Source organism: Oncorhynchus kisutch, linkage group LG29 (assembly GCF_002021735.2).
Source record: "Oncorhynchus kisutch isolate 150728-3 linkage group LG29, Okis_V2, whole genome shotgun sequence".
Lineage (NCBI taxonomy): Eukaryota > Metazoa > Chordata > Actinopteri > Salmoniformes > Salmonidae > Oncorhynchus > Oncorhynchus kisutch.
The window spans coordinates 687,098-709,760 of NC_034202.2; the positions used below are offsets into that span (position 1 = coordinate 687,098).

Below are 22,663 nucleotides of genomic sequence, written 5' to 3' on the forward strand. Positions count from 1 at the left end.
TGGTCTGCCGTGTCTGCTTCACAAGCATTCCCAGAAATCTTGCAATGTTGTCCTTCTGGGTTTAGAAACGGTGATATTATATTTATCTTATCTATCTAGCTAGCTTGGTTTAGCTCTGTTCATATATTTATACGAATGTGTGTCAGGAGAGACTACAGTATATTGATGTAAACGGTTCACTGATGTCATGTGTTCTGCATATTTGTGTTCTTAAAGCGTTGTAGTTTGGCATTGAGATGCTCATATCATGGTGTCACGTTGTATTTGCGTGTGCTGTGTATTTCAGAGCCCCCTTCGGTGGAATGGCTCAGCTGGTTTACCCAGCAGGGGAGGCTGTGGGTGAAATGGCAGCCCCCCAATGTGACGGCCACAGGGGAGCCCTACAGGTCCGAGGTGACGGAGTACATACTGGAGTGGGTGTCTGTCAGTGATGGCGCTATGGACTGGCAGAGAGAACGTAGGCATACTAGGACGGCAGCCATTAAAGGTAAGAAGAAGACACACATGCTATGTATTGTCTTGTAGTTTGGCTATAAACTCTTTGGTTGTATTCCTGCTGGTTTTGATGTCTTATGTTGACTAGGGATGAGTTCGATTAAAATACAATGTAAGTGACACCCATCAACTGATTTGATTCTGGAAAAACTTGTGTGGAACTCATCCCTAATGTTGACTATATTGGTAAACGGGTCACAGGGATCAAATAAATCCAAATGTTATTGTCTTATGTCTAATGTTCCCAATCAAGGTAACCTTCAGAAGTTCAATCGCTACAATATATCTGTGTATCCCATGTACTCTGGGTGGACTGGGAAGCCATTGACCATAGCAGCCTTTCTGGAACAAGGAGGTAAGAAATAGTACTAGCCACTGAACTACTGTAAAGTATACACAGTATTTGCTGTGTAATATACCTATAGTGGTGGTTTCCCGGACACAACTTAAGACTATTCCTGGACCAAATTTATTAGTAATTTTTTTTTTTAACCTTTATTTAACTAGACAAGTCAGTTAAGAACAAATTCTTATTTTCAATGACGACCTAGGAACAGTGGGTTAACTATACCTATAGTGGCCTTGTTCAGGGGCAGAACAACAGATTTTTACCTTGTCAGCTCGGGGATTCGATCTTGCAAACTTTCGGTTACTAGTCCAACGCTTTAACCACTAGGCTGCCTAAAAGAGAATAGAGAAACTCCACTGAAATAGCTTTTTTGTATTAGGCTTAATCTGTGTCTGTGAAACCACCAAATGAAGTTCAGACATTGGTTTATTAATATCATGATATTTGCTACACTAGCTGGTAAATAAATATATTTTTTATTTATTTGATTTATTTCACCTTTATTTAACCAGGTGGGCTAGTTGAGAACAAGTTCTCATTTACAACTGCGACCTGGCCAAGATAAAGCAAAACAGTGCGACACAAACAACCACACCGAGTTACACATGGAATAAACAAACATACAGTCAATAACACAATAGAAAAAAAGTCTATGTATAGTGTGTGCAAATGAGATAAGATAAGGGAGGTAAGGCAATAAAATAGGCCATAGTGGTGAGGTAATTACGATATAGCAATTAAACACAGGTGATATATGTTCATAAGATGAAGGTGCAAGTGGAGATACTGGGGTGCAAAGGACTAAAATAAATAAATACAGTATGGGAATGAGGAATATTGGATGGGCTATGTACAGGTGCAATGATCTGTGAGCTGCTCTGACAGCTGGTGCTTGAACTTAGTGAGGGAGATCCAAGTCTCCAGCTTCAGTGATTTTTGCAGTTCATTCCAGTCATTGGCAACAGAGAACTGAAAGGAAAGGCGGCCAAAGTAAGAATTGGCTTTGGGGATGACCATTGAAATATACCTGCTGGAGCGCGTGCTGCGGGTGGGTGCTGCTATGATGACCAGTGAACTGAGATAAGGCGGGGCTTTACCTAGCAAAGACTTGTAGATGACCTGGAGCCAGTGGGTTTGGCAACGAGTATGAAGCGGGGGCCAGCCAACGAGAGTGTACAGGTTGCAGTGGTGGGTAGTATATGGGGCTTTGGTGACAGACTGCATCCAATTTGTTGAGTAGAGTGTTGGAGGCTATTTTGTAAATGACATCACCGAATAATGTTAATAACATATTTTTTCACCTGTTCTGGTTGATGCAGCTCCGCTGGAGGGCCCCTCTGTGAAAGTGAGGCGGACGGGGAAAAACGACGCTGAGCTAGAGTGGATGGAGATTCCACTGGACAAACAGCGAGGGTTCATCACCAACTACACCATCTTCTTCATCACAGGGGGCAAGGAACACTGTAAGGAACCACACCTTGTAGACATTACTGCACAATCATACCTCTTTATGAATGTGTTTCTTTGGCTATAGTTGGACCTTTACTGCTATTTGAAAATACCAGTAAGTATTTGCAAGTATTGGTATTTGTAAGTGCAGTACTTGTAGGTACTGATATTTGTAAGTACAGTATATGTTTTTTGTTGTTGTCCAAACTAAACATTTACAGCTGCAAATAAAAAATTAAAAAATGGTACACATTTATTTTGTTTTTTTTCAGCAATAGTTGTCTCTACCGACACCTACTCTTACACTGTGAAGCGCATGGCCAGCAACAGCAAGTATGTGGTGCGGGTCATGGCATCTACAGTACAAGGCTCTACAAACAGCTCAGACCTGTCATTCAATACTCTGATGTATGGTGAGTGAAGCATTGTTAACTGGACACTTCATGATATAAGGTATACAGTATGTATAGAGTGTGTATATGGTGCATTCTGAAATTATTCAGACCCCTTGACTTTTTCCACATTTTGTTACATTAGACTTATTCTAAAATGTATTACATTTAGGTTTTTCCCTCAACAATCTACACACAATACCCCATAATGACAAAGCAAAAACTGAAATTTGTGCAAGTTTACTACAAATAAAAACCTATTACATTTACATAAGTATTCAGACCCTTTACTCAGTACTTTATTGAAGAGGCGGCAGCCTAGTGGTTAGAGCGTTGGACTAAGTAACCAGAAGGTTGCTAGATCGAATCCCCGAGCTGACAAGGTAAAAATCTGTCGTTCTGCCCCTGAACAAGGCAGTTAAACCACTGTTCCGTCATTGTAAAGAAGAATTTGTTCTTAACTGACTTTCCTAGTTAAAAAAAAAAAAAGCACCTTTGGCAGTGATTACAACCTCAAGTCTTCTTGGGTATGATGCTGCAAGCATGGCATGCCTGTATTTGGGGAGCTTCTCACATTATTCTCTGCAGATCCTCTTAAGCTCTGTCGGGTTGGATGGGGAGCGTCGATGCACAGCTAATTTTCAGGTCTCTCCAGAGATATTAGATCGGGTTAAAGTCCAGGCTCTGGCTGGGCCATTCAAGGACAGTCAGAGACTTGTCCCGAAGCCACTCCTGTGTTGTTTTGGCTGTGTGCTTAGGGTCGTTGTCCTGTTGGAAGGTGATCCTTCGCCCCAGTCTGAGGTCCTGAGTGCTCTGGAGCAGGTTTTCATCAAGGATCTCTCTGTACTTTGCTCCGTTCATCTTTCCCTCGATCCTGACTAGTCTCCCAGTTCCTGCTGCTGAAAAACATTACAACAGCATGATGCTGCCACCATGCTTCACCGTAGGGATGGTATTGGCCAGGTGATGAGTGGTGTCTGGTTTCCTCCTGACGTGAAACTTGGCATTCAATCTTGGTTTCTCATGGTCTGAGAGTCTTTAGGCGCCTGTTGTCAAACTCCAAGTAGGATGCCTTATGCTGAGGACCTGTGCCTCGACACGATCCTGTCTCAGAGCTCTATGGACAATTCCTTTGACCTCATGGCTTGGTTTTTGCTCTGACATGCACTTTCAACTGTGGGACCTTGTATAGACAGGTGTGTGCCTTTCCAAATCATGTCCAACCAATTGAATTTACCACAGGTGGACACCAATCAAGTTGGAGAAATATCTCAAGGATGATCAATGGAAACAGGATGCAACTGAGCTCAATTTCAGTCTTATAGGAAAGGGTCTGAATACATTTGTAAAAACCTGTTTTCACTTTGTCATTGTAGGGTATTGTGTGTATATTGATGAGGAAAAAATCTATGTAATTCATATTAGAAAAATGCTGTAATGTAACAAAATGTGGAAAAAGTCTAAAAGTCTAGGAGTCTGAATACTTTCCGTGTGTATACAGTACCAGTCAAAGGGTTTAACACATATGGAATAAAATGGAATAATGTAGTAACCAAAAAAGTGTTAAACAAATCAAAATATGTTATTTTAGATTCTTCAAATGAGCCACTCTTTCCCTTGATGACAGCTTTGCACACTCTTGGCATTCTCTCACCCAGCGTCACCTGGAATGTTTTTCCAACAGTCTTGAAGGAGTTCCAAAATATGCTGAGCACTTGTTGGCTGCTTTTCCTTCACTCTGCAGTCCAACTCATCCCAAACCATCTAAACTGGGTTGAGGTCGGGTGATTGTGGAAGCCAGGTCATCTGAAGCAGCACTCCATCACTCTCCTTCTTGGTCAAATATCCCTTACACAGCCTGGAAGCGTGTTGGGTCATTACTGCAGAATGCTCTGGTAGCCATGCTGGTTAAGTGTGCCTTGAATTCCAAATAAATCATAGACAGTGTCACCAGCAAAACACCCCCACACCATCACACATCCTTCATGGTGTGAACCACATATATGGAGATCAGCCTTTCACCTACTCTGCCTCTCACAAAGACACGGTGGTAGGAATCAGAAATCTCAGATTTGGACTCATCATACCAAAGGGCAGATTTCCACCGATCTAATGTTCATTGCTCGTGTTTCTTGCACCAAGCAAGTCTCTTCTTATTATCGGTGTCCTTTAGTAGAGGTTTATTTGCAGCAATTCGACCATGAAAGCTGATTCACACAGTCTCATCTGGACAGTTAATGTTGAGATTTTGAACTCTCTTGAACTTGAACTCTCTGAAGCATTTATTTGGGCTGCAATTTCTGATGCTGGTAACTCTAATGAACTTTTCCTCTGCAGCAGAGGTAACTCTGGGTCTTCCTCTCCTATGGCAGACCTCATGAGTGCCAGTTTCATCATAGCGCTTAATTGTTTTTTGTGACTGCATAGAGTTCTTGAAATGTTCCACAATGACATACCTTCACATCTTAAAGTAATGATGGACTGTAGTTTCTCTTTGGTTATTTGAGCTGTTCTTTCCATAACATGGACTTGGTCATTTACCAAAAAGGGCTATATTTTGTATACCACCTCTACCTTGTCACAACACAACTGATTGTTTCAGACGCATTAAGAAGGAAAGAAATTCCACAAATGAACTTTTAACAAGTTACACAAGTTAATTGAAATACATTCCAGGTGACTACTTCATGAAGCTGGTTGAGAGAATGCCAAGAGTATGCAAAGCTGTCATCAAGGCAAAGGGTGGCTACTTTGAACAATCTCAAATATAAAATATATTTTGATGTGTTTAACACTTTTTTGGTTACTACATGATTCCATATATGTTATGTCATAGTGTTGATGTCTTCACTATTATTCTACAATGTAGAAATGTGTCAAAACAAAGAAAAGCCTTTGAATGAGCAGGTGTGTCAACTTTTGACTGGTACTGTATATACAGTATGTTCCATCCTAGAACTTTTCAATATATTTCCAGGATTTTTTATGAATTTATTTGCGAATTATGGTGGAAAATAAGTATTTGGTCAATAACAAAAGTTTATCTCAATACTTTATCTACCCTTTGTTGGCAATGACAGAGGTCAAACGTTTTCTGTAAGTCTTCACAAGGTTTTCACACACTGTTGCTGGTATTTTGGCCCATTCCTCCATGCAGATCTCCTCTAGAGCAGTGATGTTTTGGGGCTGTTGCTGGGCAACACGGACTTTCAACTCCCTCCAAAGATTTTCTATGGGATTGAGATCTGGAGACTGGCTAGGCCTTGAAATGCTTCTTACGAAGCCACTCCTTCGTTGTTCGGGCGGTGTGTTTGGGATCATTGTCATGCTGAAAGACCCAGCCACGTTTCATCTTCAATGCCCTTGCTGACGGAAAGAGGTTTTCACTCAAAATCTCACGATACATGGCCCCATTCATTCTTTCCTTTACACGGATCAGTCGTCCTGGTCCCTTTGCAGAAAAACAGCCCCAAAGCATGATGTTTCCACCCCCATGCTTCACAGTAGATATGGTGTTCTTTGGATGCAACTCAGCATTCTTTGTCCTCCAAACACGACGAGTTGGGTTTTTACCAAAAAGTTATATTTTGGTTTTATCTGACCATATGACATTCTCCCAATCTTCTTCTGGATCATCCAAATGCATCCAAATGCTCTCTAGCAAACTTCAGACGGGCCTGGACATGTACTGGCTTAAGCAGGGGGACACGTCTGGCACTGCAGGATTTGAGTCCCTGGCGGCGTAGTGTGTTACTGATGGTAGGCTTTGTTACTTTGGTCCCAGCTCTCTGCAGGTCATTCATTAGTTCCCCCCGTGTGGTTCTGGGATTTTTGCTTTCCGTTCTTGTGATCATTTTGACCCCACGGGGTGAGATCTTGCGTGGAGCCCCAGATCGAGGGAGATTATCAGTGGTCTTGTATGTCTTCCATTTCCTAATAATTGCTCCCACAGTTGATTTCTTCAAACCAAGCTGTTTACCTATTGCAGATTCAGTCTTCCCAGCCTGGTGCAGGTCTACAATTTTGTTTCTGGTGTCCTTTGACAGCTCTTTGGTCTTGGGAATAGTGGAGTTTGGAGTGTGACTGTTTGAGGTTGTGGACAGGTGTCTTTTGTACTGATAACAAGTTCAAACAGGTGCCATTAATACAGGTAACGAGTGGAGGACAGAGGAGCCTCTTAAAGAAGAAGTTACAGGTCTGTGAGAGCCAGAAATCTTGCTTGTTTGTAGGTGACCAAATACTTATTTTCCACCATTATTTGCAAATAAATTCATAAAAAATCCTACAATGTGATTTTCTGGATTTTTTTTCTTCATTTTGTCTGTCATAGTTGAAGTGTACCTATGATGAAAATTACAGGCCTCTCTCATCTTTTTAAGTGGGAGAACTTGCACAATTGGTGGCTGACTAAATACTTTTTTGCCCCACTGTATTTTGTATTCCAGTAATACATTTTCATATTTTGTAATGTGTCCCAGTAAAGCTTTTTCAAAGTAGCAGTCCTGAACACCCAATGCTCCAAATACACTTCGTAGTCGCTACTTCAACCTATTCATTGTGCCCTTCTGTCATTTATCCTTTTAGTTGTAGTCGATTTTAAGGCATGTTCCTATCTTCCCAATGTCCATTGTAGTTCTGTGTGTCTATCCCTCAGCTCCCGGGCAGATAGAAGCCATTGTGGTGTCTGTGTGCATCAGCTTCCTGTTTTCCGTAGTGCTGACCATGCTCTGCTGCATTTACAAAATGGACTCGTAAGTCTCAACTACACTCTTGAATTGTATGAAGTAGAATGTCTCTACATTTTACATTTGGATGTTTACAATGGCTGAAGTGTGATGTTCAATTGTAAGAGCATTTACTCAGATTTGAGTAACACAATTAGTATATATTATTATAAAATACTATAATTTACCAAAATTTGACGACACAATATAGCTCAGTATTTAAATGATTTATTGTATACAGCCATTTTTTCTCATCTTTATCAAGGATGTCAATAATTTCCACTGTTGTTTTCTATGTAGGATAAAGAAGAAGATCTGGCCACCGGTACCTGACCCCTCCAACAGCACTATCGCTAAATGGTCTCCTGATTTCACATCCAAAGTAAGTTTAAGTGCCTCCTGTGCTAGTCAAAGAGGATGTTTACGTAAGATAAGATGGTACTTTATTTCTAAAACGTTATAGTACAACTCACCTGCTGAGCCACTTGTCAATTAAGTTTATCTGTGTTGCTGAACTCTCAAAACATTTATTGCTCTTATCTGCTCTCCACTGACCGTAACATCCACATGGGTCGTTCCACCACAAAAACGAGATTGACACCCACCATCTCAGATTGTTCTAAAATCATTTCGGTTGTTAGAAACAGAAGATTATTTTGTTGAAATATAATTTGATCTCTGAGAAATTAAGCTAATTGATTGCATCCAAATTGGCCGTTTATATGAATGGAATTCATATAATATTCAATACATATAGTACCTATCATCTAATTTGGACCATGTTTTTTCCTAACTATGAGTAAGACAAGTAGTATTGTTTATTCATCCTATCCTTCATCCAAACTTGCAATGCCTCTCATTCATAATGCGATTTATAACTGTGTATGGCAGAGTCATCAGTTGGACTCATGGTATTTCTCCATTTGTCTACTTTGCCTTTAAAATATTCATTAAGGTCATTTGCAATGTCATGTCGTTTTGTAAAAAAACATACCCTTTGATTCAAGAAAGGAGGCAAACATGTTTGAATACCTACCCATTATAACATTCAAACATTCTCCATATTTTTTTTCCGTCACCCTTGACTTCATATATTTTGTGCTGATAATATTCTTTCTTTTTACCTTGGTCTCAAGATTTCTTAAATGTACAATAACTTTGCTTACCCGACAGAGTTCCAGATCTATCTGCTTCCTTTTTGGCATCATTACGTTGAAGCATTACATTTCACAGCTCATCATCAATCCATGGGGCACTGTTTGACATCACAGTGCGTTTTCTTAATAGGGCATGCTTATCAACAATACTCATAAATAATTTCACAAACACACTCAGTACCATTTCAGGATCATCCTCACTACACACTTCCAGCCATTGCACATTCTTAACCTCATCCACAAATGAGTCCTGATTGAACCCCTTGTAGGACCTTTGGTCAACCTTTTGGTATTTTGGTTTTTCTAGTGAGTGCCATTCAGCCACAAGAGCATTGGTGAGGTCGAGCAGTGATTAGCGATTAGGCCTGGCTCGCAGTCGGCGTTCCAATTCATCCCAAAGGTGATCGATGGGGTTGAGGTCAGGGTCCAAGCTTTACACCACTCCAGCCGACTTGGCATTGCACATGGTGATCTTAGGCTTGTGTGCGGCTGCATGGAAACACATTTCATGATGCTCCCGACGAACAGTTCTTGTGCTGGCATTTCTTCCAGAGGCAGTTTGGAACTTGGAAGTGAGTGTTGCTGATTTTTACACTCTTCGTGCTTTCCACTTCACAATAACGGCACTTACAGTTGACTGGGGCAGCCAGGCTGGCTTTGGCTGAAATAGCCGAATCCACTAATTTGAAGGGATGTCCACATACTTTTGTGTATATATAGTGTACCTTATCCAACATTTCACAAATTACATCAAGCTATTTCACATCAGCATTAGACCTATAGCAGAAGCCAACTAGTATAGGTTTCAAATGTGGTAAATGCACCTGTACCCACAGAGCCTCTATTTCACTCAACATTAAGTCATTGCATTGTTTGGCTGGAATATGACTCTGGACGTAAACTGTGACTCCATTTCCATATCTATTCCTTTCCCTTCTGAACAAATGATGTCCCTATATTTAGATCTCAGCATCCTCATATGAAAACTCCTAATGAGTCTGTTATTGCTAATACATGAATCTTATGACTGCACTAGACCGCATATTTCATGAATCTTTATTCCTTAAACTGCATATATTCAAATTGGCAATCAACAGACATTTTCTTTGGTAAGTTTAGAGTAGGGATCATCAACTAGATGCAGCCACGGACCAATTATTTCTTCAGTGTATGGTCAGGGGGCTGGAACATAATTTGTAGACTGCAAGTTGACCGCAAGAAGTCCAAACAGATCCTGACTAAAACATAATAAGCTTACATTTGTATACGATCACATATCTCTCTCCGTTATGGGATCACTTGGAGCTGATTTGCTGGTGTTTTTACGTTATGTCCAACAATTCACCCACATGCCACATTTCGGCCCGCTGGTTGCCAGTTGGGGATCCCTGGTTTAGAATATTTGATTGTCCAAGCATGAATCAGCAGTTGGAATCTGAGAGATACTCTGTGTGCGTGTTTGGGGGTGGGTCAGAACCTGGTAATATCAAGATGTAGGATGGGACATAAACCTAACAATTTCAATGACTAATTTCTATGAACTTGGAGGGAAAGCATCACCAAATTCACAGAGAATACATTATATAGGATGAGAGTACTCTGAGCCGCTGCTCCATTCTACTTGTCTTACTCATTGTTCGAAAAAGTTTGGTACAAATCGGATGTGAGGTACTATATTCAATATTATTTGAATTACAATAGGCAATTTGGTTGCAATCTATTAGTTTAATTTCTCAGAGATAAAATGATATTTCAACAAAATAATAATTTAGGAATGCTAATCTTATCTTTTAATAACTGCAGAATGGTCTTTGTTTCTGGCCATTTTGAGCCTGTAATCGAACCCACATATGCTGATGCTCAACTAATCTAAAGAAGGCCAGTTTTTTTTATTGTAGTTTTCAGCTGTGCTAACATAATTGCAAAAGGGTTTTCTAATGATCAATTAGCGTTTTAAAATGATAAACTTGAATTAGCTAACACAACGTGCCATTAGAACACAGGAGTGATGGTTGCTGATAATGGGCCTCTCTACGCCTATGTAGATATTGAATTACAAATCTGCCGTTTCCAGCTACAGTAGTAATTTACAACATTAACAATGTCAACACTGTATTTGTAATCAATTTGATGTTTTTTAATGGACCAATTTGTTTTGCTTTTCTTTCAAAAACAAGGACCCCAAACTTTTGAACGGTAGTGTGTATATATATTTCCTGAGCTTTCTTACATCTCCTAAATATAGGACCAATATATTCCACTTCTCAAATGCATTGTTTCAGTTTTCAAATTCAGTTCTCTAAATTCAGATTAGAAAAACCAGAGACAACGTCCTGGTACTTTGCCAGCCAGGAAAGGTAGAAGAGAACAGATAGAATCAAACTCTCACTGTGGTAAACAGAAAGGTCCACTCATGGGGTTGGCATGATAAGCTTGGATCATCTGGTCACTCAATGTAGAGGGGATGAAGACGCGGTAATGGGTGCTGTGTGTTCCATCTCCTCTTGGAGTTTTTCGATACACTTTATCCTGAATTATGAAGAACTTCTCATTGAAGCGAGTCTTCAGACAGATGCACCACAATTGATGATCATCACCATGATGGCGGCATCATTCTGCCGTGCTCTCCACACACTCATCATCCAGACACTTAGCGGTAGTGTAAGTGCGGCACAATGGAAGACAAACATTGACAGCCTCTGTAATCCAAGAAAAGGCATCTGGTACAACATTCAGTTTTCCTTTGCGATACTCAATGATGAAGTCAAACCTCTGAAGTCTGATAGACCAGTGAATAAGATGGCCGTTGGTCTTGCCTGATGCCAGAACCCACTGCAGAGCAGCATGGTCTGTGACAACTGTGAAGACCTTCGCCTCCAAGTAGTCCATTTCTCCAAAGCCTAGACCACAGCGACGCACTCCCTTTGTCGTTGAATAATCCCTCTCGGCTGAATTAAGGGTGTGACTTGCATAGGCAAGAAATTATTCTATTCCAGGTCCTGTTTGATGAGCCAAGACTGCTCCATGTCCTGTTTAGGTTAGGATGTCCAAGCACTGGAGGAGTGTTTGAGTGCTTTAAATGCACTTTTGGCATGCCGGGGTCCATTGGAATTTCAGCCCCTTTTTACGGTGATTGAGTGATTCAGCAACCTTTGAAAAGTCAGGCACTAACCTGGGGTACCATCCAGCCATACCCAGGAAGTGCTGAACAGCCTTGTGGGAATTGGGAACTCCTGCACTGCTAAAACTTTGGCTGAATCTGCATGGATATCTTCAGCATTAACCACATGACCAAGGAACTTGAGTTCTGGCTGCAGGGTCAAACCTGCAGCCTTTAGTCTGTCGAAGATGGTGTCATCCAGATAGACAAGACAATTTCTTCCCCTCAGATCTCCCAGGACAGTGTCCATCAACCTTTGGAAGGTTGCTGGAGCATTCTTCAAACCAAAAGGCATGACTTTGAGTACAAACCAGCAGGGGTGACAAAGGCATTCCTGTCCTGACTGGCGGGACCCATTGCCACCTGCCAATATCCACTGTTCAGATCCAGATCACTGAAGATGGATGCTCCTGCCAGAGATTCCAGTATGTCATTGATGTTCGGTAGAGGGTAGGCATTACTTTCTGTAATCTATACAGAATTGATGCTCTTGAGCTGTTCATTGAGGGGGACAGCCTGTAAGGATGCTGCTTAAGGGGGACTTCATACTGGGTATAGATGTTGTGTTTGAAGACAGTTATATGGCTGGGTGTAAGTGTACAGATTTCACCTGGGAGAGTTGCCACCTCTCGTCATCCGGGGGGGGGGGGGGGTGTATGGCCTTAAGCAGGGTGATAGCCGGGTTCTCTGGCATCACTGTTGGAACTTGTTTTTGTCTGTCTCTTCTTTGTATTTTCCCTGTCCTTGTCTTCTACTTGAGCTAGCCAGGACTCTGAGTAAGGTAGCAGGCTCCAGCCTGAAATCAGTGCATTTCCAGGTTAAGATGGATGAGGCCGGGAATGCTCCAGGCCAAGGACTACAGCAAATGCAAGGCTCGAATTTGCAAGAAAATCCACAGGAGGTTAATAATAACATCATGCAGCTTTATTTTCATATCAATCCAGCCCAAAGGAGTGGTAGGTTCTCCATTGGCCAAGTAGAATTGTCCTTCCAGGTTCTCCTCGTGAGGTAATGCCCTATTTCGCCACAGGGCTCCTACATCAAGGTGTAATCTTGTGTCGATTATGGCCTTCCATAACAGTCAGAGGAACCAATAGTTGTTGCGGAATTGGAATAAGACCGCTAGTTGTACTGTCTGAAGGCTTCATGGTGGTCATTGAGGCCGACCCTTCGGTGATAGCTGGGTTCGCTGGCCATAGAGGGAGCAAGAACCTGGAGCATGTTGGACTTTACACCTCCAGCACATCACTGGACTTTTGTCTTGGATCTTGGGCACAAACGGCTAAGATGGTTTAGCCCCAGTAGAGCTGTTGGGATACCGGGATGAGGGAACAGGGTTTTGAGTTTGGAGGTAGTGCTTCCAGTCCTTCTCAAACTGAGTCCCACGACACCAGATCATCCACATTCTGTACACATTCCCGAAGTTGATTGACAAGGCGGGGTACCATGTTCTTAAGAACGAGTTTGATCATCTCCTGCTCAGTAATGTCAGCCTTCCATCTCCTACATATAACTCGATAGGAGAAGCCAAAGTACCGGTTTGGCTCTGCTTCACCCTGGACTCCGCCAGTTCATCCTCATAGAGAGGGTTAGAATCGTTTATGAAACTCCTCCCAGGTTGACACATGTTCACCAGCTATCTCCCACCAGTCTCTTGCTGTACCATGGAGAACAATGTGGAGGGTAGCAAGAACCTCCAAGTCAGTAAGGGGCCGGATAGAAAGGAAATCATTACACTCAGATAGGAGAAACAGTGGATCAACATCCTCTTCTGGGCTGCCAAAAGTGGGGAAAAGTAGTTTGATAGGGAGGGAGAGCACTAGAGGAGACATGACAGTGGCATGGGGAGTTCTGTTGTTTAACAGTATCTTCAGAGGGGTTTTTGTAGTACTACCATATTCCCTTAATGGCAGAGCCTGAGGCAGAGGTAAACCCTGAGGGAGGTACAGAGGATTTGTCCAGAAGGGAAAAGCACTGCATTACCTCCTGGTGCAGCTCCTCCAGTTGAAGGTCTGTGGCTTTTTCCATCTCATTACAGGTCTCTTTTTGAGTCTGTTCAATCAAAAATAATAGTTCCCCTCAGAGAGTTCTTCATAACCTCTTTCAGATAAGAACATACTCCCCTTCACAACACAGGCTGAATCCTCTGCTCTCTGTTTTTGTTCCTCCTCAAGGTAGATTATGACTAGATTGTTAGTTTCTATGAGTGTTTTGAAACTTTGCATTTTCCATTGAACATCCTGCTTCAGAGAATCTAGCAAATATTTCTGTCTCTGAGCAGTTTGTTGTTGGTTTTCCTCCATTTGACGGGGGAGGTGAGCCAACCTCGGCAGCACATCTTTCTGATCAGCCTCCACACTTTCACTGAGTTTGCGAATGGAATTCCCCTGCATTGTCAAACTATGGTTGTTGTGTGTCCATTGGTGTTCCCTTTGTCCAGTGAGCACAGAGACACCTCTCCCAGTCTGTCTGTGCAAGGTAACAGGAAGAGGTTGAGGGGAGGGTAATGGCGGAGAAGTTATAGCTGAGCCTGAAGCCTGAGGACCAGTGCTCTCCAACTCCATTACACCATCAAGTCCTTCCACAATGAAAGAATCCCGGTCATAATTTCCATTAGGTGTGTCCAAATTGACACAGTATGGGGTTCCAACAAAAGACATGATTCAACTTTGTGTGGGTGGTGTCATGGGTGCTTTTCTTTTCAAGCCCCTGTTTGGGCTCCAATTCTTTAGCGGTATTGTTAGAGGGGGGTAAAGAGAGATTTTGTTCGGGCGCCAGGCAGGTATTAACCCTGTTGAAAGGAGAAGAGTAGGCTAGATGGAGTACCACTACCAGACATGCACATCAGCAGAAGAGACTGCCTAGAGTGTAGCCTGTTAGCCAGATAGCCAGTGGAGAGAAAATGTAAGACACACCATATAAAAACACACATCACAGCACAGGGGGAACCCCACCAATAATACCTCATACAATAATAATGGCAGAGCAATTTAACGGCAACTTCATAGAAACAATCGACAAGAAAGAACCCAGTCATCAACGTTCGAGGACTTCCAGTGTATTACCTTTTTTTATATTTTTTTTTTCCACCTTTATTTAACCAGGTAGGCTAGTTGAGAACACCTTTATTTAACCAGGTAGGCTAGTTGAGAACACCTTTATTTAACCAGGTAGGCTAGTTGAGAACACCTTTATTTAACCAGGTAGGCAAGTTGAGAACACCTTTATTTAACCAGGTAGGCTAGTTGAGAACACCTTTATTTAACCAGGTAGGCTAGTTGAGAACACCTTTATTTAACCAGGTAGGCTAGTTGAGAACACCTTTATTTAACCAGGTAGGCTAGTTGAGAACACCTTTATTTAACCAGGTAGGCTAGTTGAGAACACCTTTATTTAACCAGGTAGGCTAGTTGAGAACACCTTTATTTAACCAGGTAGGCTAGTTGAGAACACCTTTATTTAACCAGGTAGGCTAGTTGAGAACACCTTTATTTAACCAGGTAGGCTAGTTGAGAACACCTTTATTTAACCAGGTAGGCTAGTTGAGAACACCTTTATTTAACCAGGTAGGCTAGTTGAGAACACCTTTATTTAACCAGGTAGGCTAGTTGAGAACACCTTTATTTAACCAGGTAGGCTAGTTGAGAACACCTTTATTTATCCAGGTAGGCTAGTTGAGAACACCTTTATTTAACCAGGTAGGCTAGTTGAGAACACCTTTATTAACCAGGTAGGCTAGTTGAGAACACCTTTATTTAACCAGGTAGGCTAGTTGAGAACACCTTTATTTAACCAGGTAGGCTAGTTGAGAACACCTTTATTAACCAGGTAGGCTAGTTGAGAACACCTTTATTTAACCAGGTAGGCTAGTTGAGAACACCTTTATTTAACCAGGTAGGCTAGTTGAGAACACCTTTATTTAACCAGGTAGGCTAGTTGAGAACACCTTTATTTAACCAGGTAGGCTAGTTGAGAACACCTTTATTTAACCAGGTAGGCTAGTTGAGAACACCTTTATTTAACCAGGTAGGCTAGTTGAGAACACCTTTATTTAACCAGGTAGGCTAGTTGAGAACACCTTTATTTAACCAGGTAGGCTAGTTGAGAACACCTTTATTTAACCAGGTAGGCTAGTTGAGAACACCTTTATTTAACCAGGTAGGCTAGTTGAGAACACCTTTATTTAACCAGGTAGGCTAGTTGAGAACACCTTTATTTAACCAGGTAGGCTAGTTGAGAACACCTTTATTTAACCAGGTAGGCTAGTTGAGAACACCTTTATTTAACCAGGTAGGCTAGTTGAGAACACCTTTATTTAACCAGGTAGGCTAGTTGAGAACACCTTTATTTAACCAGGTAGGCTAGTTGAGAACACCTTTATTTAACCAGGTAGGCTAGTTGAGAACACCTTTATTTAACCAGGTAGGCTAGTTGAGAACACCTTTATTTAACCAGGTAGGCTAGTTGAGAACACCTTTATTTAACCAGGTAGGCTAGTTGAGAACACCTTTATTTAACCAGGTAGGCTAGTTGAGAACACCTTTATTTAACCAGGTAGGCTAGTTGAGAACACCTTTATTTAACCAGGTAGGCTAGTTGAGAACACCTTTATTTAACCAGGTAGGCTAGTTGAGAACACCTTTATTTAACCAGGTAGGCTAGTTGAGAACACCTTTATTTAACCAGGTAGGCTAGTTGAGAACACCTTTATTTAACCAGGTAGGCTAGTTGAGAACACCTTTATTTAACCAGGTAGGCTAGTTGAGAACACCTTTATTTAACCAGGTAGGCCAGTTGAGAACACCTTTATTTAACCAGGTAGGCTAGTTGAGAACACCTTTATTTAACCAGGTAGGCTAGTTGAGAACACCTTTATTTAACCAGGTAGGCTAGTTGAGAACACCTTTATTTAACCAGGTAGGCTAGTTGAGAACACCTTTATTTAACCAGGTAGGCCTAGTTGAGAACACCTTATTTAACCATGTAGGCCTAGTTGAGAACACCTTTATTTAACCAGGTAGGCTAGTTGAGAACACCTTTATTTAACCAGGTAGGCTAGTTGAGAACACCTTTATTTAACCAGGTAGGCTAGTTGAGAACACCTTTATTTAACCAGGTAGGCTAGTTGAGAACACCTTTATTTAACCATGTAGGCATAGTTGAGAACACCTTTATTTAACCAGGTAGGCTAGTTGAGAACACCTTTATTAACCAGGTAGGCTAGTTGAGAACACCTTTATTTAACCAGGTAGGCCTAGTTGAGAACACCTTTATTTAACCAGGTAGGCTAGTTGAGAACACCTTTATTTAACCAGGTAGGCTAGTTTGAGAACACCTTTATTTAACCAGGTAGGCTAGTTGAGAACACCTTTATTTAACCAGGTAGGCTAGTTGAGAACACCTTTATTTAACCAGGTAGGCTAGTTGAGAACACCTTTATTTAACCAGGTAGGCTAGTTGAGAACACCTTTATTTAACCAGGTAGGCTAGTTGAGAACACCTTTATTTAACCAGGTAGGCTAGTTGAGAACACCTTTATTTAACCAGGTAGGCAGTTGAGAACACCTTTATTTAACCAGGTAGGCCAGTTGAGAACACCTTTATTTAACCAGGTAGGCTAGTTGAGAACACCTTTATTTAACCAGGTAGGCCAGTTGAGAACACCTTTATTTAACCAGGTAGGCTAGTTGAGAACACCTTTATTTAACCAGGTAGGCTAGTTGAGAACACCTTTATTTAACCAGGTAGGCCAGTTGAGAACACCTTTATTTAACCAGGTAGGCTAGTTGAGAACACCTTTATTTAACCAGGTAGGCCAGTTGAGAACACCTTTATTTAACCAGGTAGGCTAGTTGAGAACACCTTTATTTAACCAGGTAGGCTAGTTGAGAACACCTTTATTTAACCAGGTAGGCTAGTTGAGAACACCTTTATTTAACCAGGTAGGCTAGTTGAGAACACCTTTATTTAACCAGGTAGGCTAGTTGAGAACACCTTTATTTAACCAGGTAGGCTAGTTGAGAACACCTTATTTAACCAGGGTAGGCTAGTTGAGAACACCTTTATTTAACCAGGTAGGCTAGTTGAGAACACCTTTATTTAACCAGGTAGGCTAGTTGAGAACACCTTTATTTAAACCAGGTAGGCTAGTTGAGAACACCTTTATTTAACCAGGTAGGCTAGTTGAGAACACCTTTATTTAACCAGGTAGGCTAGTTGAGAACACCTTTATTTAACCAGGTAGGCTAGTTGAGAACACCTTTATTTAACCAGGTAGGCTAGTTGAGAACACCTTTATTTAACCAGGTAGGCTAGTTGAGAACACCTTTATTTAACCAGGTAGGCTAGTTGAGAACACCTTTATTTAACCAGGTAGGCTAGTTGAGAACACCTTTATTTAACCAGGTAGGCTAGTTGAGAACACCTTTATTTAACCAGGTAGGCTAGTTGAGAACACCTTTATTAACCAGGTAGGCTAGTTGAGAACACCTTTATTTAACCAGGTAGGCTAGTTGAGAACACCTTTATTTAACCAGGTAGGCTAATTGAGAACACCTTATTTAACCAGGTAGGGCTAGTTGAGAACACCTTTATTTAACCAGGTAGGCTAAGTTGGAGAACACACCTTTATTAACCAGGTAGGCTAGTTGAGAACACCTTTATTTAAACCAGGTAGGCTAGTTGAGAACACCTTTATTTAACCAGGTAGGCTAGTTGAGAACACCTTTATTTAACCAGGTAGGCTAGTTTGAGAACACCTTTATTTAACCAGGTAGGCCTAGTTGAGAACACCTTTATTTTAACCAGGTAGGCCTAGTTGAGAACACCTTTATTTAACCAGGTAGGCTAGTTGAGAACACCTTATTTAACCAGGTAGGCTAGTTGAGAACACCTTTATTTAACCAGGTAGGCTAGTTGAGAACACCTTTATTAACCAGGTAGGCTAGTTGAGAACACCTTTATTTAACCAGGTAGGCTAGTTGAGAACACCTTTATTTAACCAGGTAGGCTAGTTGAGAACACCTTTATTTAACCAGGTAGGCTAGTTGAGAACACCTTTATTTAACCAGGTAGGCTAGTTGAGAACACCTTTATTTAACCAGGTAGGCTAGTTGAGAACACCTTTATTTAACCAGGTAGGCTAGTTGAGAACACCTTTATTTAACCAGGTAGGCTAGTTGAGAACACCTTTATTTAACCAGGTAGGCTAGTTGAGAACACCTTTATTTAACCAGGTAGGCTAGTTGAGAACACCTTTATTTAACCAGGTAGGCTAGTTGAGAACACCTTATTTAACCAGGTAGGCTAGTTGAGAACACCTTTATTTAACCAGGTAGGCTAGTTGAGAACACCTTTATTTAACCAGGTAGGCTAGTTGAGAACACCTTTATTTAACCAGGTAGGCTAGTTGAGAACACCTTTATTTAACCAGGTAGGCTAGTTGAGAACACCTTTATTTAACCAGGTAGGCTAGTTGAGAACACCTTTATTTAACCAGGTAGGCTAGTTGAGAACACCTTTATTTAACCAGGTAGGCTAGTTGAGAACACCTTTATTTAACCAGGTAGGCTAGTTGAGAACACCTTTATTTAACCAGGTAGGCTAGTTGAGAACACCTTTATTTAACCAGGTAGGCTAGTTGAGAACACCTTTATTTAACCAGGTAGGCTAGTTGAGAACACCTTTATTTAACCAGGTAGGCTAGTTGAGAACACCTTTATTTAACCAGGTAGGCTAGTTGAGAACACCTTTATTTAACCAGGTAGGCTAGTTGAGAACACCTTTATTTAACCAGGTAGGCTAAGTTGAGAACACCTTTATTTAACCAGGTAGGCTAGTTGAGAACACCTTTATTTAACCAGGTAGGCTAGTTGAGAACACCTTTATTTAACCAGGTAGGCTAGTTGAGAACACCTTTATTTAACCAGGTAGGCTAGTTGAGAACACCTTTATTTAACCAGGTAGGCTAGTTGAGAACACCTTTATTTAACCAGGTAGGCTAGTTGAGAACACTTATTAACCTTTAGGCTAGTTGAGAACACCTTTACCCCTTTTAACCAGGTAGGCAAGTTGAGAACACCTTTATTTAACCAGGTAGGCTAGTTGAGAACACCTTTATTTAACCAGGTAGGCTAGTTGAGAACACCTTTATTTAACCAGGTAGGCTAGTTGAGAACACCTTTATTTAACCAGGTAGGCTAGTTGAGAACACCTTTATTTAACCAGGTAGGCTAGTTGAGAACACCTTTATTTAACCAGGTAGGCCAGTTGAGAACACCTTTATTTAACCAGGTAGGCTAGTTGAGAACACCTTTATTTAACCAGGTAGGCAAGTTGAGAACACCTTTATTTAACCAGGTAGGCTAGTTGAGAACACCTTATTTAACCAGGTAGGCCTAGTTGAGAACACCTTTATTTAACCAGGTAGGCTAGTTGAGAACACCTTTATTTAACCAGGTAGGCTAGTTGAGAACACCTTTATTTAACCAGGTAGGCTAGTTGAGAACACCTTTATTTTAACCAGGTAGGCTAGTTGAGAACACCTTTATTTAACCAGGTAGGCTAGTTGAGAACACCTTTATTTAACCAGGTAGGCTAGTGAGAACACCTTATTTAACCAGGTAGGCCAGTTGAGAACACCTTTATTTAACCAGGTAGGCTAGTTGAGAACACCTTTATTTAAACCAGGTAGGCTAAGTGTGAGACACACTTTATTTAACCAGGTAGGCTAGTTGAGAACACCTTTATTACCAGGTAGGCTAGTTGAGAACACCTTTATTTAACCAGTAGGCTAGTTGAGAAACACCTTTATTTAACCAGGTAGGCTAGTTGAGAACACCTTTATTAACCAGGTAGGCTAGTTGAGAACACCTTTAGTTTAACCAGGTAGGCTAGTTGAGAACACCTTTATTTTAACCAGGTAGGCTAGTTGAGAACACCTTTATTTAACCAGGTAGGCTAGTTGAGAACACCTTTATTTAACCAGGTAGGCTAGTTGAGAACACCTTTATTTAACCAGGTAGGCTAGTTGAGAACACCTTTATTTAACCAGGTAGGCTAGTTGAGAACACCTTTATTTAACCAGGTAGGCTAGTTGAGAACACCTTTATTTAACCAGGTAGGCTAGTTGAGAACACCTTTATTTACCAGGTAGGCTAAGTTGAGAACACCTTTATTTAACCAGGTAGGCTAGTTGAGAACACCTTTATTTAACCAGGTAGGCTAGTTGAGAACACCTTTATTTAACCAGGTAGGCTAGTTGAGAACACCTTTATTTAACCAGGTAGGCTAGTTGAGAACACCTTTATTTAACCAGGTAGGCTAGTTGAGAACACCTTTATTTAACCAGGTAGGCTAGTTGAGAACACCTTTATTTAACCAGGTAGGCTAGTTGAGAACACCTTTATTTAACCAGGTAGGCTAGTTGAGAACACCTTTATTTAACCAGGTAGGCTAGTTGAGAACACCTTTATTTAACCAGGTAGGCTAGTTGAGAACACCTTTATTTAACCAGGTAGGCTAGTTGAGAACACCTTTATTTAACCAGGTAGGCTAGTTGAGAACACCTTTATTTAACCAGGTAGGCTAGTTGAGAACACCTTTATTTAACCAGGTAGGCTAGTTGAGAACACCTTTATTTAACCAGGTAGGCTAGTTGAGAACACCTTTATTTAACCAGGTAGGCTAGTTGAGAACACCTTTATTTAACCAGGTAGGCTAGTTGAGAACACCTTTATTTAACCAGGTAGGCTAGTTGAGAACACCTTTATTTAACCAGGTAGGCTAGTTGAGAACACCTTTATTTAACCAGGTAGGCTAGTTGAGAACACCTTTATTTAACCAGGTAGGCTAGTTGAGAACACCTTTATTTAACCAGGTAGGCTAGTTGAGAACACCTTTATTTAACCAGGTAGGCTAGTTGAGAACACCTTATTTAACCAGGTAGGCTAGTTGAGAACACCTTTATTTAACCAGGTAGGCTAGTTGAGAACACCTTTATTTAACCAGGTAGGCTAGTTGAGAACACCTTTATTTAACCAGGTAGGCTAGTTGAGAACACCTTTATTTAACCAGGTAGGCTAGTTGAGAACACCTTTATTTAACCAGGTAGGCTAGTTGAGAACACCTTTATTTAACCAGGTAGGCTAGTTGAGAACACCTTTATTTAACCAGGTAGGCTAGTTGAGAACACCTTTATTTAACCAGGTAGGCTAGTTGAGAACACCTTTATTTAACCAGGTAGGCTAGTTGAGAACACCTTTATTTAACCAGGTAGGCTAGTTGAGAACACCTTTATTTAACCAGGTAGGCTAGTTGAGAACACCTTTATTTAACCAGGTAGGCTAGTTGAGAACACCTTTATTTAACCAGGTAGGCTAGTTGAGAACACCTTTATTTAACCAGGTAGGCTAGTTGAGAACACCTTTATTTAACCAGGTAGGCTAGTTGAGAACACCTTTATTTAACCAGGTAGGCTAGTTGAGAACACCTTATTTAACCAGGTAGGCTAGTTGAGAACACCTTTATTTAACCAGGTAGGCTAGTTGAGAACACCTTTATTTAACCAGGTAGGCTAGTTGAGAACACCTTTATTTAACCAGGTAGGCTAGTTGAGAACACCTTTATTTAACCAGGTAGGCTAGTTGAGAACACCTTTATTTAACCAGGTAGGCTAGTTGAGAACACCTTTATTTAACCAGGTAGGCTAGTTGAGAACACCTTTATTTAACCAGGTAGGCTAGTTGAGAACACCTTTATTTAACCAGGTAGGCTAGTTGAGAACACCTTTATTTAACCAGGTAGGCTAGTTGAGAACACCTTTATTTAACCAGGTAGGCTAGTTGAGAACACCTTTATTAACCAGGTAGGCTAGTTGAGAACACCTTTATTTAACCAGGTAGGCTAGTTGAGAACACCTTTATTTAACCAGGTAGGCT

General features: G+C 41.1%; 1 protein-coding gene across 1 annotated transcript in view; it reads left to right on the forward strand.

Annotated features, from left to right (window-relative positions):
* LOC109873548 (interleukin-6 receptor subunit beta) overlaps positions 1-22,663 on the forward strand; it is a 62,496-nt gene that overhangs the window by 34,988 nt on the left and 4,845 nt on the right. The window contains exons 10-15 of the mRNA XM_031808971.1: positions 287-487; positions 749-850; positions 2,164-2,307; positions 2,566-2,706; positions 7,340-7,436; positions 7,710-7,791. Coding sequence (XP_031664831.1) covers positions 287-487; positions 749-850; positions 2,164-2,307; positions 2,566-2,706; positions 7,340-7,436; positions 7,710-7,791 — 767 coding nt within the window. The remainder of the gene's footprint in view (positions 1-286; positions 488-748; positions 851-2,163; positions 2,308-2,565; positions 2,707-7,339; positions 7,437-7,709; positions 7,792-22,663) is intronic.